Source organism: Carlito syrichta, unplaced genomic scaffold, assembly GCF_000164805.1.
Source record: "Carlito syrichta isolate Samal-C Ts95f unplaced genomic scaffold, Tarsius_syrichta-2.0.1 Scaffold78720, whole genome shotgun sequence".
NCBI lineage: Eukaryota > Metazoa > Chordata > Mammalia > Primates > Tarsiidae > Carlito > Carlito syrichta.
Genome location: NW_007022816.1, coordinates 82132 through 97726, shown reverse-complemented (window position 1 = coordinate 97726; position 15595 = coordinate 82132). Strand labels below are relative to the sequence as shown.

Genomic DNA, 15595 nt, shown 5'->3' with positions numbered 1-15595 from the left:
TTTCTCATTTGCTTTTTGGACATCTGGATTACCAGATGGAGGATAAAAATCAATAGCTCTCTTTAAAAGAGCTTTTTCAGATATTCTTCATTACTTATTAAGTAGTCTAAGGAATGTTATTTTATCAGTGTTACTATAAAAGATACATCAATTTTAATATTATCTTTTAAAATTAATATTTTGTCTTTTGGGAGTACTTAGTATTTGTGAAGGAAATCCTGATATGTTTTCTGGATGAAAGTTAGTGAATTTAATTCCTTATATAATGGTTGTTTTCCATTTCATATATCTTGAAGCAGCTATTCAGAGAATAGGTATGCATAATCATAGAACTTTCACTGAAGTAGCTTGAAGAGACACATTTAAGAGCTACTCTAGGCTAAAGTAGGATATTTGAGATTGGTATTTCTAGGTGATATTTTATATTAGAGTCTTTTTGTTGAAATTCATTTAAACCAGTTTCCTACTTATCCTGCATGTATCATATTTTACCTGAATTAACATGGTGTATTTTTTAATTGAAGACTGATATATTTGTGGTTTTTGACATGGTTTCAAACTAGTTGAAACTTTCAACTACATGAAGGTTTTGTTGTTTTATGTATTTTAAGGCTTCATCTTGTTGTGGTACATGAATCCAACACAATTTGCTAATCTTCCTAGAACAATTATCTTCTCTCTGAATATTTCTTCCTACACTTAGAAAAAGGGGAAAGGAAGAAAAAAGATTTAAATACAGGTGGTTTATTATAGTCACCCTTCATCCCCCTTAAAAATAGCATTTGTGTAAGTACTAGGGGGACCCTAAAAACCAGAATTCATTAATTAAAAAATTGTGTGTACTCTTGCATGTTTTAGCTTCAATTACCTTCAAAGTACTCTCTGTTTGATATAATACATCTATCAAGACAGTTTTTCCACTGCTCAGAACAGTTTTCGAACTTGTCAATTTTGATGCCTTTTGTTGCTTCTACCAGTTTTTAAATTAAATTAAATTAAATTAAGTTAAATTAAATTGTTTTAAATTTTAAAGATGTGGGGTATAATTCAGGATTAGGTATACAAGTGGTCATTGTCTAGGTAAAGTTTGGACCCCTCTTTGGTTCCCACTTTGCCTGGTTTGAGATCAGGTACCCTTGTTGATGTTATATTACCCTCCCACACCCCAACAGTATCTCGTGCTGCCAGTTCCTTTCTTATAGTAAATGTTCTGGGTTCGCTTATGAGTGAGACCTGTGGTACTCTGGTCTTTGTTTCTAACTTACTGAGTATGATAGACTCTAAATCCATCCAAATTGCTGCGAAGTTCATATGTTTGTCCTTTATGGCTGCGTAATATTCCACTGTGTGTATGTACTATTTTAAAAGATGCAGTCCAGTTTCAGTGGGCTTCTGCCAGTTTTTGTTTCACCTGTTCCACATGGACAAACGTTTCCCTTTGAGGATTTTTTTTCTTAATCCAGGAAAACAAAAAAGAGTCACTTGGAGGAAGATGGGGTGAATGGGGAGGATGAGGCATGGGGATGTCATGCTGGTTTTTGGTCAATAGCTGTTGAACACTCAGCGCTGTATGGTAAGGAGCGCTTGTAAGTCACCTGTCATGAAATGGGCAAACATGATGAGAGAATCTCCACACACACACAAAAAATTCACTGAAGCTGGTTGCAACCTCTCACAAAAATGCTAGCTGGTACACTGACAGGTACCTAGAATACTTACCTAGTTGGGGGGGTGTGCTATACTACAAGTGGCCTGTCCTCCAAAAGATAATTCTGTTTTGTTTTGGTTTTGTTTTTGGCTCCCCCCCTCATGTGTGTGACATTTGTATGATGTTTTACTTATAATTTAGTCTAAATGAAATAAAATGTGTAAATAAAAATGGTAATTGGTCTATATTTTTTCTTTGCAGTTGGATCACTGTTTTTAATATAAACTATCACCTTATTTACAAAAGTAAAAAAAAAAAAAAAAAGGCTATCCTATATTCTAATGCTCTGTGTTCTCTAAATTCTCCAAATTTTGATTGTTACTATTTTGATTTCTCAGTAAGGAACAATACACGGGGACGCTCCAGATGAGATCACATTCTATGAGTCCAACTTACAGAGAAGATGGACAAAATATTACACCAAAGATTTGCGTAAGATCAGATTTTACTTTGGCTTGTTTTTTAAAAAATAACTCAACAAAGTTTTAATTTCATATTGCTGAAGTTTCAATGATTGCTTAAAAACCATGAATGAAGTCTGAAGATTGTAACTGAAGATCTTAATGTCAAAGAAAGTGGTGTGTTTTGTGTACTCCATACTGTTCCTTCTGCTTTGTCAATGATTCTGGGGTATCATGCTAATTAGTCTGTTATTTCTCCTGTACGTGGAAGAATAACTTTTCCCTTTTACTCAGACTATGTAAGAAAATGATTCAATACCCAATGATCATAAAGTTAAGAAAACATTAGAAGTAACTTGTAGTGATGTAGGGAATACTTTTTTCTCATGAAGGTGAACCATTTATATTTTAAAATATGAATGCCTATTTTCATCTATTTTTTTTTTTTAACATAGATTTGATTGAACAAGGTGTTAATGAGCATTCCAGTTAGGTTTGTGAAGAGAAAAACTGTGCTAGCCTACTGCAGTCTTTACTGCCTAACTCTGGCTCTCTTGGGTTATATGACTTAGGTACGAGAGAAATCATGACTGTTTTAGCACATATTGCTGTAAAGTAGCTCATTGCATTTTCTCCAATGATAATTTAAAACTTAAAATTTTATATAAAGAGCAGTGCATTGTTAATAATGATTAGCTGTCAATCATCCTATTTACTCAGAATTAGCACAGCAGGTACATTTTCATATTTAATAAGTTCTTGTTCTCAAAGAAAAACATACATGAAGTAAGAGATCACCAATATACTTCATACTGAATTTTAATATAGTACATGAATGATAAAAATTTGACAGTTTGTTGAATAGAAATGTAGAGACTCAGTAAAATATGAAGAACATTTTAGTGCATCTTAAAAATCACTTTATATTAATTTAAATGACCATAGGTAAATAGGTTTATTTGTTAATAATGACGCTTTCTAAAAGTGTGGAAGTGCTGTACCAACAAGTTAATTTTAAAACATATTTTGGACTGCAAAATAACCTTTATTTTAGAATGATTTATCTTTCTTAAGTTTTTAGAGCTTTCTGATCAGTGTCCATTTCTGGACAGAAATCATAGGTTGTCTTTAGTTAGGTTGGGTTGTCTTCAGTTAATTATATATATAATATATACAATATAATATAAAATAATATGTAGCAATAAATTATACATGCATATAAAAGACTTTTTTGTAAAAAGTGAAGAATCATCATAATTGTGTTTTCTTGATGTGAATTTAAAGATTATTTATCTTTATATTCAGTGTATGAATGAGGATTAATTTAAGAACAAAGAGCTTCTTAGACACCAACACAAAACTTTCATGTTAACTAACTTTAACGAGAGTAAATAATTCATCTTTCAAGTCCTCCCCTACCCCTAACACACTTTAAAGCTACTGTGGCATACCACAATTAAAACTTTTTGTAAAAGAACTTAAAGAGAAGAGTCTGGATTAATTTTTTAAAATATTCTTTTGATTTTTTTTGAAATCGAGTTACTGTGTGCATATATCCTTTAGGCAGCTCATAGCCCTAAGCAGCTATAATAAATAGTCATTACTTAGAATTAAGAACTCTAGCTCAGTGGTAACAGAACCCTTTCCTCTGAGAGCAGGATAGCATTGCCAGAGAAGCACACAAAACTCATCAGTCTGAAGGACATATACTTTGTCCTGTTTTCTTCCTCCCTCCCTCCCTCCTTTTTTGTCTTTCTCTTTCCTTCTCTAACCCCTTTCTTTTTACTTTCCTCCTTTCCTTTCCTTTCTGTTCTTCCTCCCTCATTCCTCCTTTGTCTCCTTTGTTTCTCTCTTCCATCCCTTCCTCTGTTATTCTTTCCCTTTTTCCTTCTCCTTCCTTCTTCCCTTTTTTCTTTTGTGTTCCAGGAAGTTCGTTTGACAGCACCTCCTGTTTCCTTGGATGACAGTGATATTGAAGCTCGCCTTAATAGTTGGAATCTTGGGGTAAAAAAAAATATTTGTTTTACGTATATATTCATATGTCAAATTTGTATTGAATGTGGATGACATCTGAACTAATTTTATTTCATTTTATTTAGTGACTATTGGATGTTAGATGTGTATTACCATACTGGCCTTGAGAAGGATTTAGGTACAGAAAAGAGAAATAACATTAGAAACAAACATAAAATAGTCCCTGTCCTCCACTAGCTAACTTTCTTATTGGTGAAATACAAGATATACCCATAACATAGTTAAATAATTTAAGTCACAGTATGATACAATTCCAAAATGTATTAGATGAAAAGAAGCATATGAGGTGGAGGGGTGGGAAGGGAGAACTTGAAGCACGGCCATTCGGTTAAAAACACTCAAGGAGACTTTCTGGGTAGGCAGCCATTATGATCAACAGTTTCTTGTTTTTCTTATTTTATTTTATTTTTTTGACTTGGCGTCTCACTCTATCACCCAGGTTGGAGTACAGTGGCACATTCATGGCTGCTGCAACCTCAGCCTGCTGGGCTCAGGTGATCCTTCCGCCTCAGCCTTCCAAGAAGCTGGAACCACAGGCATGTGCCGCCATGGCCGGCTAATTTTTTTGATGTATTTTAGAGAAGAGGTCTCACCATGTTGCTCAGGCTGGTCTCAAACCCCTGAGCTCAGGTAATCCTCTTGCCTCTGCCTTCCAAAGTGCTGGGATTACAGGTGTGAGCCACTGCGCCTGCCTGGGGGACTCATTTTAAAGGCTTAAGAGTTTTAATTTAGACTGGTGGAGTTTGAAGAGATGGAAAGACTAATTGGTGGGTTCAAGGCCCAGAGTTTCATGAGATTCAAGGGTTGGAAGTATATTTTGGAGTCACACTGCTAGAGGTGGTAGCTGCACCCAGAGACTAGAACAGCTCTGGTGTTTTGAGAGTACTGAGTAAGGAGGACTTGGTGGAAAGGACAGAGAATGAGTATGCCTGGCTCATGGAATGGGTACAACTAGAAGGTTGGGAAATAGTTAGGAAGGTAATGTGGATCTCCTGTTGATTTTGGGAGTATGCTAGTAAAAGAAAAAATTAAAGTTGATAATAAATCAAAAGAAAAACATTTTCACGCTTGACAGTGTAGGGAAAGTTACCATTGGAGGGAGGTCCTATTACCAGTGTTGAGGAAGAGCACAGGAAATCCCTCATAAGGCAAACTTCTTTTTCCAGAGAGCAGCATCAAAGTAATAAATACAATTTTGGAGCTATCCTTGTAAACCTGCCTTTGCCCTTAGCCATTTGAAATTTATGATGTACATTTCTTAGCACATAGAATACTTTTTATGATTATTTAACTGTTCAGAGGATTAAATATTTCATTCATATAATAAAATTAAAATAAAACATCTAAATATTGTGAAGTAGTGCCTTAAAACTAGTCCTGTCTAGGATTTTGTTTCATATTTTTTATTGCTCAAAGAATACACTAAGAGTGTAAAATATAGAATTTTACATTTTTATATATTTATGGTATATATGCAATAATCAGTCTGAGCTATATCTTGATCACAGTTGAATTAAGTATTCAGTTTATTAGAAAGCTAAATTTTGCTTTAATTTTAGTTTTGTATGATAATGTATGACTGGTTTTTTAATCTTTCTTCCTCTGAGTGATCAATTAATAGCTAGAGTTAATATTTGTACTCTAGTTTCAGAGTACCTTTTTAATGTTGCTGGCATTCTTGTCAGCACCTTCATTCTGATCCATTAGATAGTCTAGAATTTGAATTGTCTAGTTTTTGTTAAAAATGCATTTTCCCCAAATATATTCTTCCTTTTCCCAGGTGTATGTTAATATTTTTTCTAGGATTACATAATTCAATTAGAGATTTATTTATAAAAACTGGCAATGACATTTTTCTCCCGATTTTTTTCTCAATTTTTGTTTTCTCAGACTTTTGTTTTTGTATTTTTTTTTGCTTTCTCAAAATATTTTGCATATCTATTTCATGTATGACTCTCTAAGTCACAAACTGTATCGTAATGCTGTGTTTGTTAGCTGTTTGTAAGTTAATTTCAGCGATTGCATGGATGGAGGCTTTGGAATATTCTGCCTTTATCTGGTGACTCACATATCACTGTGAAACAGTCTATGTGCACCCATTTGAAAAAAACTTTAAAAATTATGTCTTACTTGATTTTTCAAGTTTTAGGTTCTGTTGTTTATTTTGTAATTAATTTAATATCTTAAAATCTATGTTAAGAATATTAGAAGCCTTTGATGCTAGTTAGGGATTATTTGTAGCTTCCTTTACTTTTTAAGATATTAGGAAAAAGTCATAAATACTTTCTTCCTGGTTACTAGAATGTGTTTGTGAGTTTTCTTTTTAGAAATGAGGTATATAACAGTCAATGAAAATAACATTTGTGACACAATTAAAAAAAAATTTTTTTTAAAGATGTGTGGTACAATTCAGGGCTAGTTATACAGATGTTCATTATGCAGGTACCCTTGTTGATGAGGTGTGCCTCCCTTGCCCCTGGCATTTTCCCACTACTGCCAATCCCCTTCTTGCAGTATTATGATAATTGTTCAAGGTCCACTTATGAGTGAGAACATGTGGTGCTTAGTTCTTTGTTTCTGTGATAGCTCACTCAGTATTATAGACTCAAATTCCATCCAAGTTGCTGTGACGTTTGTAATTTTGTCCTTCTTTATGGCTGCATAATATTCAGTTGTGTATATACCACATTTTTTTTTATCCAGTCCTGTTTTCATGAGCAACGCGGTTGGTTCCATGTTTTTTGTTATTGTGAATAATACTGCAGTAAACATGCTTGTGCAGGTATCTTTTTCATAAAGTGATTTGAGTTCCTCTGGGTATATTCCCAGCAGGAGGATTGCAGTCGTGACACAAATTAAGAATCCCTTTCCTCTTTAAATTCGAATGCCTTTTCCTATTTTATAGGTATAAAAATGGATGGGAAAAGTGACATAATTAAAAGCTTTCACTGCATGAAGTTTTTGAATTGTAGTACTAATAGTCATGGTCGTATTGGCTGGTGATTTAAAAGAAAAAAGACCATACGTAGGAAGACCAACTTTTATCCTAAAAAAATTATATTATTCTTATTCTTAAGTTGTGATTAAATTGATGATGTTTATTTTCAGACTTTTTATTTTTGAGTCAAAGTCTCATTCTATCTCCCAGGCTGGAGTGCAGTGGTATGCTCACGGCCACTGCAGCCTTGACCTGCTGGGCTCAGGCAATCCTTCTGCCTCAGTCTTCTAAGCAGCTGGAACTAAAGGCATGCACCACTGTGCCCAGCTAATTTATTGTTTTTAATCTTAGAGATGAGCTCTCTGCCAAGTTGCCCAGGCTGGTCTCAAACCCGTGGGCTCGGGCAATCCTCTCACCTCAGCCTACCAAAGTGCTGGGATTCCAGGTGTGAGCTACTGCCCCTGGCCCAAACTTTTAATTATGCATATTTTTTCTCATCTTTTCCTTTTTCTCCTATTTCTTTCATTCCTCTCTTCTGTCTCTCTTTTTTCCTTTTCTTCTTCTTCATGTGTCTTTATTTTGCAGAAAGACCTGAGAAGGCAAATATGTTTTAAAATATTCATTAATGGAATGCTTTTGAATGTGATTAACTGGGATAATTCTCATTAAATCAGTATGTAATTTCAGCTGTTTTATATAATTTTATTTTAGGCCATTTTATGGTTTTTTAATGTAGGTTAGAAATCTGCCCATTTTCATGCTATGCAATAATCTTAGAAACAAAAGTGAACATTTTGATATTTTAGGCTTCTCTTTGGCTATAGCTTTCCACAAACAAGTAAATATGTCAGATTTTGTGAACAGGACAAAATTACCTAAGTTAAAAAGAGGTACTCATGGCCACCCCAGCGTCGACCTGCTGGGCTCCTGTGATCCTTCTGCCTCAGCCTTCCAAGTAGTTGGAACTATAGGTGCATGCTACCACACCCAGCTAATTTTTTATTTATTGTAGAGATGAGATCTCGCCAACTTGCCCCAGCTGGTCTTGAACCCGTGGGCTCAGGTTGTCCACTTGCCACGGCCTCCCAATGTACTGGGATTATAGACTGAGCCTGGCCTATTTTTTTTTTTAAAGTAAATATAAACTTCTGCTTCTGGCCACGATGGAGTAAATCTTTGTAGCCTGGTTCTCCTACAACCCAAAATTATGGACAAAAGCACATAAACCAGTCACCTGGGGACTCTTAAGGTGGATGATTGCGGCTACCTGGGGTTCGGGAAGTGCAGTCATGAAGAATAGGTGGTACAGTGGCCAGGCATTTCCCATTTCCTGTTTGTCTTTTTGTTTTCCCTCTTTAACTCCCTGCTTTGATTCCAGGGTGGACCACGTTGAAGGATTGTGTAGTGTGCGAGGACAGCAGAAGCTCACAGAGAAGCCTATCTTTGGCTAGAGGGCTGGAAGAAAGACTGGAAGAGTGTCTAGAGAATCCTTTTTTTTGTATTCTGGCCCTGCCCTAGAGCAGTCTCTGTTGAAAATCTAGACTTTTGTGGTGCAGCAGCAGGCATTTGTATCCATCTGGTTGGATAGTTCAATGGGAAGAGGAACGTCTGTTATGCAAAGAGTGTCAGGGAGCATTTTCTATAATTTTTTCTCTGTCTTTTTGCTTGTCACATTGAGAGTGGGCCCAGTCACATGGATCTGCACAACAATGCAGGATACTCAAACTCTGAAGGAACCTCATCAATTTGTCTAGTGGGACCGAGGAAGAAGCTCTCAGAGCAGGAGAGCGTGAGGAGAAATCCAGGAGAGGAAAGAGTGGGACCAGGGGATCCCTAAATCTGTGCATGAATCTGCACAAGTTGCAGCCTTCCTCCAGTTGTGTGTATGTGGAATGTACCCCTAAGTCGTAGAAATGTCTTAGGGAGCTGAGCTATGATGTCAACTACTTCCCCAGTGCCAGATCAACTCTTCAGTGGTACATGTGATGGGCAGACTCAAATGTCATAGTAAAAGCTTTGAACAAGGAACTGACTTCAGAGCTACTGTTCACAGATGGAGAGAGAGAATTCACAGACTGTCTAACGGAGTTGATTGCCTGCTGAGGCATAGAAATAAGCATCAGCATTTTTCAGAACCTCTCAACGAAATTCTAGTGATTATAATCGTACTTCTTCTGATCATAAGGGAATTAAACTAGAGATCAGTAGAAATTATTTGGAAAAATCCACAAATATTTGGAGATTTAACACCGTACTTCTAAATAATCCAGAGGTAAAAGAAGAAGTCTTGACCAGGTTCGTTGACTCATGCCTGTAATTCCAGCACTTTGGGAGGTGGAGACAGGAGGATCATTTGAGCCCAGGAGTTCAAGATCAGTCTGGGCAACATAGTGAGACCTCTTCTCTACAAAAATAACATAGTGAGACCTCTTCTCTACATGCTGTAGTCCCAACTACTTGGGAGGCTTAATGGAAGGGTCACCTGAGCACGGGAGGTTGAGGCTGTGGGGAGCCATGATGGTGCCATTGCACTCCAGCCTGGGCAACAGTGAGACTCATCTCAAAAAAAAAAAAAAAGTCTTAAGAGAAAGTAGAAAAATTTTTAGACTAAATTAAAATGACAACACAACATACCAAATTTGTGGGATGCAGACAGTCAGTCTTATTGGGAAATTTATAGCATGAAATACTTATGTTAGAAAAGAAGAGCGAGTTCTGTTTTTAGAATTGACCACATGAGGAGCTCTGCAGATCTTCTTCATATCAAAACACACATAACTGGTAGTTGAAAGTTTCTGGAAATTGAGCTAAGCACAAAGAGCAAATGAAGACATTCTTATTCAAGAAAATAAACCACAACATGGTAAGAACAGCAAGAGTTGGTGGCACTTGAGCCATGACTTACTTCCAGCCTTCCCCTGTCCCTCTAGCCAAGCTTAATGGAAGTTCCAGTCACAGTGGGTGTGGCCAGGAAGATGGTGTTTTCTCCTTTCAGCTCTCAATCGAGGGATACAGTACCTCATTGAGAGGGGCACGCTGCTAGCATTTCTTATCCCCTTGAAGTCTGAGTTGAGGAGTCTCCATTTCTGGTGAGTGCAGATGAGTGGTTGGGGCTCCCTTCCTCCAGTCAGCCCCACTTGTAGGGCAGAGGCTCTGCCCCAGGCCTGGTAGGTAAAGAATACTGTGGCCCTGATTGTCCTTACCCAACCTTGTTCCTAGAGTGGAGATTCCACTCCAAGAGAGGCAAGCCAAGAGTAAGAGAGACTACTGTCTCTGCATAGTGCCCAGAGTAGTGACTTAGGGATTTTGCACAAGGGAAGAGGCAGTCTAGGGACTCTTTCCAAAGAAACACTATGGACAACAGTGTAAGGAAGTTCAAACTTACGTCAACTCTAGAACACAATGACGAACAGGAGGAGTCTGACTGCGCCTTGTGATTAACAGCAATAAGCGAAACCATAGGCCAGTCAGTTCACTGGTGAGAACCAGGGAAAGAGACTGCTAAGAAGAGTCCTGAGATCAGAGCAGCCCTCAAAGACTGCATCACCATCCCCCCTGGCTGAATTTAGTTGGATCAGACTGTGGAGCAGTTTATGGCCCAGGGCATTGTTGAAAACAGTAGAGCAATCAGCCAGCAATTAGTAGTGCACATCAACTGGGTTTGATATCAAATTAGACATACAGTTTAACAGAAAGATGAGGGAAATAAAGATAAGAAAGACACGAGGATTCTGTTAAAACCATTGTCATCCCAGAGGACTCTGCTAAAACCATTGTCATTCCAGGGTGACTGCACATGGCCAGGGCAGCACACACTGAGGAGTGACACCAATGTCTTCACACCATGGAGGAAACATGCATCACTGATATATTCTAGCTAAGCCATTAATCAAATAAACAAGTAAATAGCAACTAAAATGACTCCTGGAGAACAGAGAGAGGAATCAGCATCCATAGTTGCTATCAAGTATTACCTAAAATGTCCATTTTTCTAGAAATAAAGTTGCATGACATGCACAGAAACTGAAAACACAGAAACTGCCTGTGATAGGACCCAGAAGCCAGAGTTGACAAAGACTTCAAAGCAGCTATTATAAATATGTTCAAAGAACTAAAGGAAAGCATGTTTAAAAAAGTAAGGGAAGCTCTATTTGATGTCTCATCAAATGTTGAATATAAATGGATAGAAATGGTAAGAAAGAGCCAGAGTGGGCATGGTGATGTGCACTTGGAGTTCCAGCTCTGGGGGGGACTGGGGGGAGGATCACCTGAGTCTACGAGTTTGAGGCTGTGGTGTGCTATGGCTTTGTGAATAGCCACTGTGCTCCAACTTGGGCAGCACAGTGAGACTGTCTCTACAAACAAACAAACAAAAAGAACCAAGTAGGAATTCTGGAATTAAACAGTATAATAACTGAAGTGAAAAATTCACCACAGGGGTTCAACATATTTGAACTGAAAGAATTAAGAATCAGTGAACTTGAAGACAGATTGCTCGAGGTGATGCAAGTTGCAGAACGGAGAGAAAAAGGAAGAAAAACGAGCATTGCCCGGAGAAGTGCACCAACATATGTGTAGTGAGGGAACCAGAACAAGAAGAGACAAATGAGCAGAAATATATTTGAAGAACTGATAGCAGAGATATTTAAATTTGATGAAAACCTTCAATCTGAACATCCAAGATGCTCAATGAGCTTAAAGTTCAAATATATGCAAAAATATTCATACCTAGGCACATTGCACTAAAAATGTTGAAAGACAAGAGAAAATCTTGAAAGCATCAAAAGAAGGAAGAAGAAACCCCCAAGTTATTCATCTAAACTCCCATCTACAGAAACTGGCAAAAGAAGAGCAAGTTAAGCCCAAAGTAAACTGATGAAGGAAGAAGTAAAGCTTAAAATAGAAATCAATGACATTGAACACAGAGAAAAGCTGAATCTTTAAATGATGAGTAAAGTCAATGAACTTTTTAGCCAGACCGATCAAGGATGAGAAGAAGATTTAACTTGCTCATATCGGGAATGAAAGGAGATATCACTATACATCCTACGTATGTTCAAAGTATAATAATAGATTATTGCAAACAATTCTATGACCTTAAATTTGACAGTGTAGATCTGGGGTCTCCAACCCACAGTCCACAGACCCGTCTGTGGCTAGTTAGAACCCGATCACATAGCAGGAGGTGAGTGGGCCAGCCAGCAAAGCTTCATCTGTACTTACAGTTGCTCCCCTCCTCATTTGCTTTACTGATGTCTGAGCTCCGCCTCCTGTCAGATTAGCACTGAAAAGCCTGCTTCTGTTTCCAACATCCTGTCTTTGTGAAGCAGGGTTTTTTGCAGTGACAGCAATCAAAATGAGATTACAGAATAGACGGGATAAGCAACATATTTCAGGTGTCAGTCTCTTATCACCCCTAGATGGGACAGTCTAGTTGCAGGAAAACAAGCTCAAGGCTTCTCCTGATTCTGCATCATGGTGATTCATATAATTACTTCATTATCCCTTCCCCTTACAACCCTTTCCAGCCTCTAGTAACCATCATTCTATGTTCTGTCTCCATTTTTTCTGTTTTTTTAGCTACCATGTGTGAGTGAGAACATGCAATATTTGTCTTTCTGTGCCTGGCTTAATTCATTTAACAAGATGTCCTCCGGTTCCATCCATGTTGTTGCAAATAACAGGGTTTTATTCTTTTTATGACTGAATAAGATTCCATTGTGTGTATATGCCACATTTTCTTTATCCATTCATCTTTTGAAGGATGTTTAGGTTGATTCCATATCCTGGCTATTGTCAGTAGTGCTGCAGTAAACGTGGGAGTACGGATGTCTCTTCAAAATACTGATTTCGGTTTTTTTTTTTTTTGGATGTATACTCAGCAGTGGGATTGCTGGGTCACAGGGTAGTTCTGTTTTTAATTTTTTGAGGAACCTCCATACTGCGTTTTCCATGGTGTCTGTACTAGTTTGCATTCCCACCACCTGTGTATAAGAGTTCACTTTCTACACATCCTTACCAACATTCTTTATTGCCTGTCTTTTTGATAAAAGCTGTTTTAACTGGGGTGAGATGACATATCATTGTAGTTTTGATTTGCATTTCTCTGATGATTAGTGATGGTGAGCATTTTTTCTTATACCTGTTGGCTATTTGTATGTCTTCTTGGGAAATGTCTGCTCAGGTCTTTTTCCCATTTTTAATCAGAGTATTTGGTTTTTTTTTTCGTATTGAGTTATTTGAGCTCCTTATGTATTCTGATTAATAATCCTTTGCAGAAGTAGTTTGCAAATGTTTTCTTGCATTCTGTGGGTTGTCTCTTTCTTGTTTCCTCTGCTGTGCAGAAACTTTTTAGCTTGATGTAATTCTCTGTCTGTTTATGCTTTGGTTGCATGTGCTTTTTTTTATTTTTTTGAGTGGGACTCTCACTCTATCACCCAGGCTGGAGTGCAGTGGTACAATCACAGGGCACTGTAGCCTTGACCTGGGCTCTGGCGATCCTCCCGCCTCAGCCTGTCCCTGTAGAAGGCGCTGTCTCTGTAGATGAACTGCCTGAGTTGCCGACTCACCAGTTGTTAGCTAAAGAAAATGGCTGTAATGTCAAGCCATGAACCCCAGGGTGACTTGCCATGTAGCAACAGCTGGCAGAGCAGGCACTGCGAGTGTTTTCCACGGTGGTTGTGCCAGTTTACATTCTTATCAACGTCGTGTGCCAGTTCCCATGGTTCTTCTTCTCTTCCAGTACTTGGTATTTTCTGCTACTTTTTTTTTTTTAATTTTAAAAGTTTAACCACTCTTGAGAGTTATTAGTTACCCTGCATTGTGTAAGTTTAATATGTATTTTCCTGATGACAAAGCCACGTGACTTTGAATGTCTTTATAGCTTCTTAGAGGGAAGTGCCCACTTACAGCTTTGTCTGTGTTTTTGTTGGGTTATCTGCCATTTTCTTATTGATATATAAGAGCTTTTTCTCTGTTCTGGATGAGTCTTTTTGCAATAGACTTGTAAATATTTTCTTTCACTTTGTTGCTTTTCTTCTCTTACTGGTATCTGTGATAAGCAGAAATTTTAAATTTTAATGCAGCTCATTTATAATATTTTTCTTTATGGTTAGTTGTGTTTTGTGTTCTGTTTAAGAACTCATGCCGGGATCGGTGGCTCAGCCTGTAATCCCACGCCTTTGGGAGGCTGAGGTGAGTGGATTGCCTGAGCCCGTGGGTTCGAGACCCACCTGGGCAGCGAGACCTCATCTCTACCATCAATCAAAAATGAGCTGGGCATGGTGGTGCATGCCTGTAGTTCCGGCTACTTGGAAGGCTGAGGCGGAAGGATCGTCGGGGCCCAGCAAGTTGAGGCTGCGGTGACTGGGAGCGGCCACTGCCCTCCAGTCTGGGCGACAGAGTGAGACTCCAACTCAAAAAACAAAGAAAAGAACTCACTGAGTACTTTAAGGTTCTGAAAATGTTCTCTTATGCTTTCTTCTAGAAGATTTATTGTTTTACTTTTCCTATTTGTTTCTATGAATCATCTGAAGGTAATTTATTTTTATTTCATTTCATTTCAGACGTGTGGTACAAGTCAGGTTTGGGTGCACAAGTAGTCTATGTACAGGTGAAGTTTGAATCTCCTCTGATCCTCACTATGCCTAGACTAGAGTCGAGCACATGTATTGATTTTGTGTGCCCACCATCCCTGGTACTGTCTCACTACTGCCAGTCCCTTTCTTGCAGTATTATGACAGGTGTTCAGGGTCAACTTATGAGTGACAGCATGCGGTAATCCGTTCTTTGTTTCTGTGATAGATCAATGAGAATGAGAGACTCCAAATCCATCTAAGTTGCTGCGAAGTCCGTAGTTTTTTCCTTCTTTATGACTGTGTAATATTCCATCCTGTATATGTACCACATTTTTTTTTTCTAGAAAAATACTTTTATTAATTAGCTGCTTTAGATAGCATGGTGGTTCTTTTTATTCTATGTTTTTGGCGTATTCTTCATTTGCCTCATATGACAATATTTTAGACTATCTCTTTTTAAAAATATTTTATTTTAAAGATGTGGGGTACACACATTTCTCACTCATAAGTGGACCTTGAACAATTATCATCATACTATAAGAAAGGACTTGGCAGTGGTGGGAAACTGCCAGGGAGGGGTGGGATTGGCAGTAGTGGGAAACTGCCAGGGGTGGGGAGGCATACCTCATCAACAAGGGTACCTGCATAATGAACATCTATATCTAACCCTGATTTATACCCTACGTCTTTAAAATTAAAAATTAAAAAAACAATGTGGTGCAATTCAGGATTAGGTATACAAGTGGACATTGTACAGGTAGAGCTTAGGCTTCACTTTGGTCCACACTTTACCTGGTTTGAGATCCGGTACCCTTGTTGATATTGTGTCCCCACCTCCACCCTGGCAGTATCCTGCTACTGCCAATCTCTTTCTTACAGTATTATGGTAAATGTTCAGGGTCTGCTTATGAGTGAGAACATATGGTACTCTGTTCTT

The 15595-nt window shown here is 37.9% G+C and overlaps 1 protein-coding gene across 1 annotated transcript in view; it reads left to right on the top strand.

Annotated features, from left to right (window-relative positions):
• Positions 1-2041: 2041 nt before the first annotated feature.
• Positions 2042-15595, top strand: part of LOC110595293 (centrosomal protein of 112 kDa-like) — a gene marked incomplete at its 3' end in the record, with an annotated part of 80726 nt that continues 67172 nt past the window's right edge. The window contains exons 1-2 of the mRNA XM_021710479.1: positions 2042-2140; positions 4036-4113. Coding sequence (XP_021566154.1) covers positions 2075-2140; positions 4036-4113 — 144 coding nt within the window. The remainder of the gene's footprint in view (positions 2141-4035; positions 4114-15595) is intronic.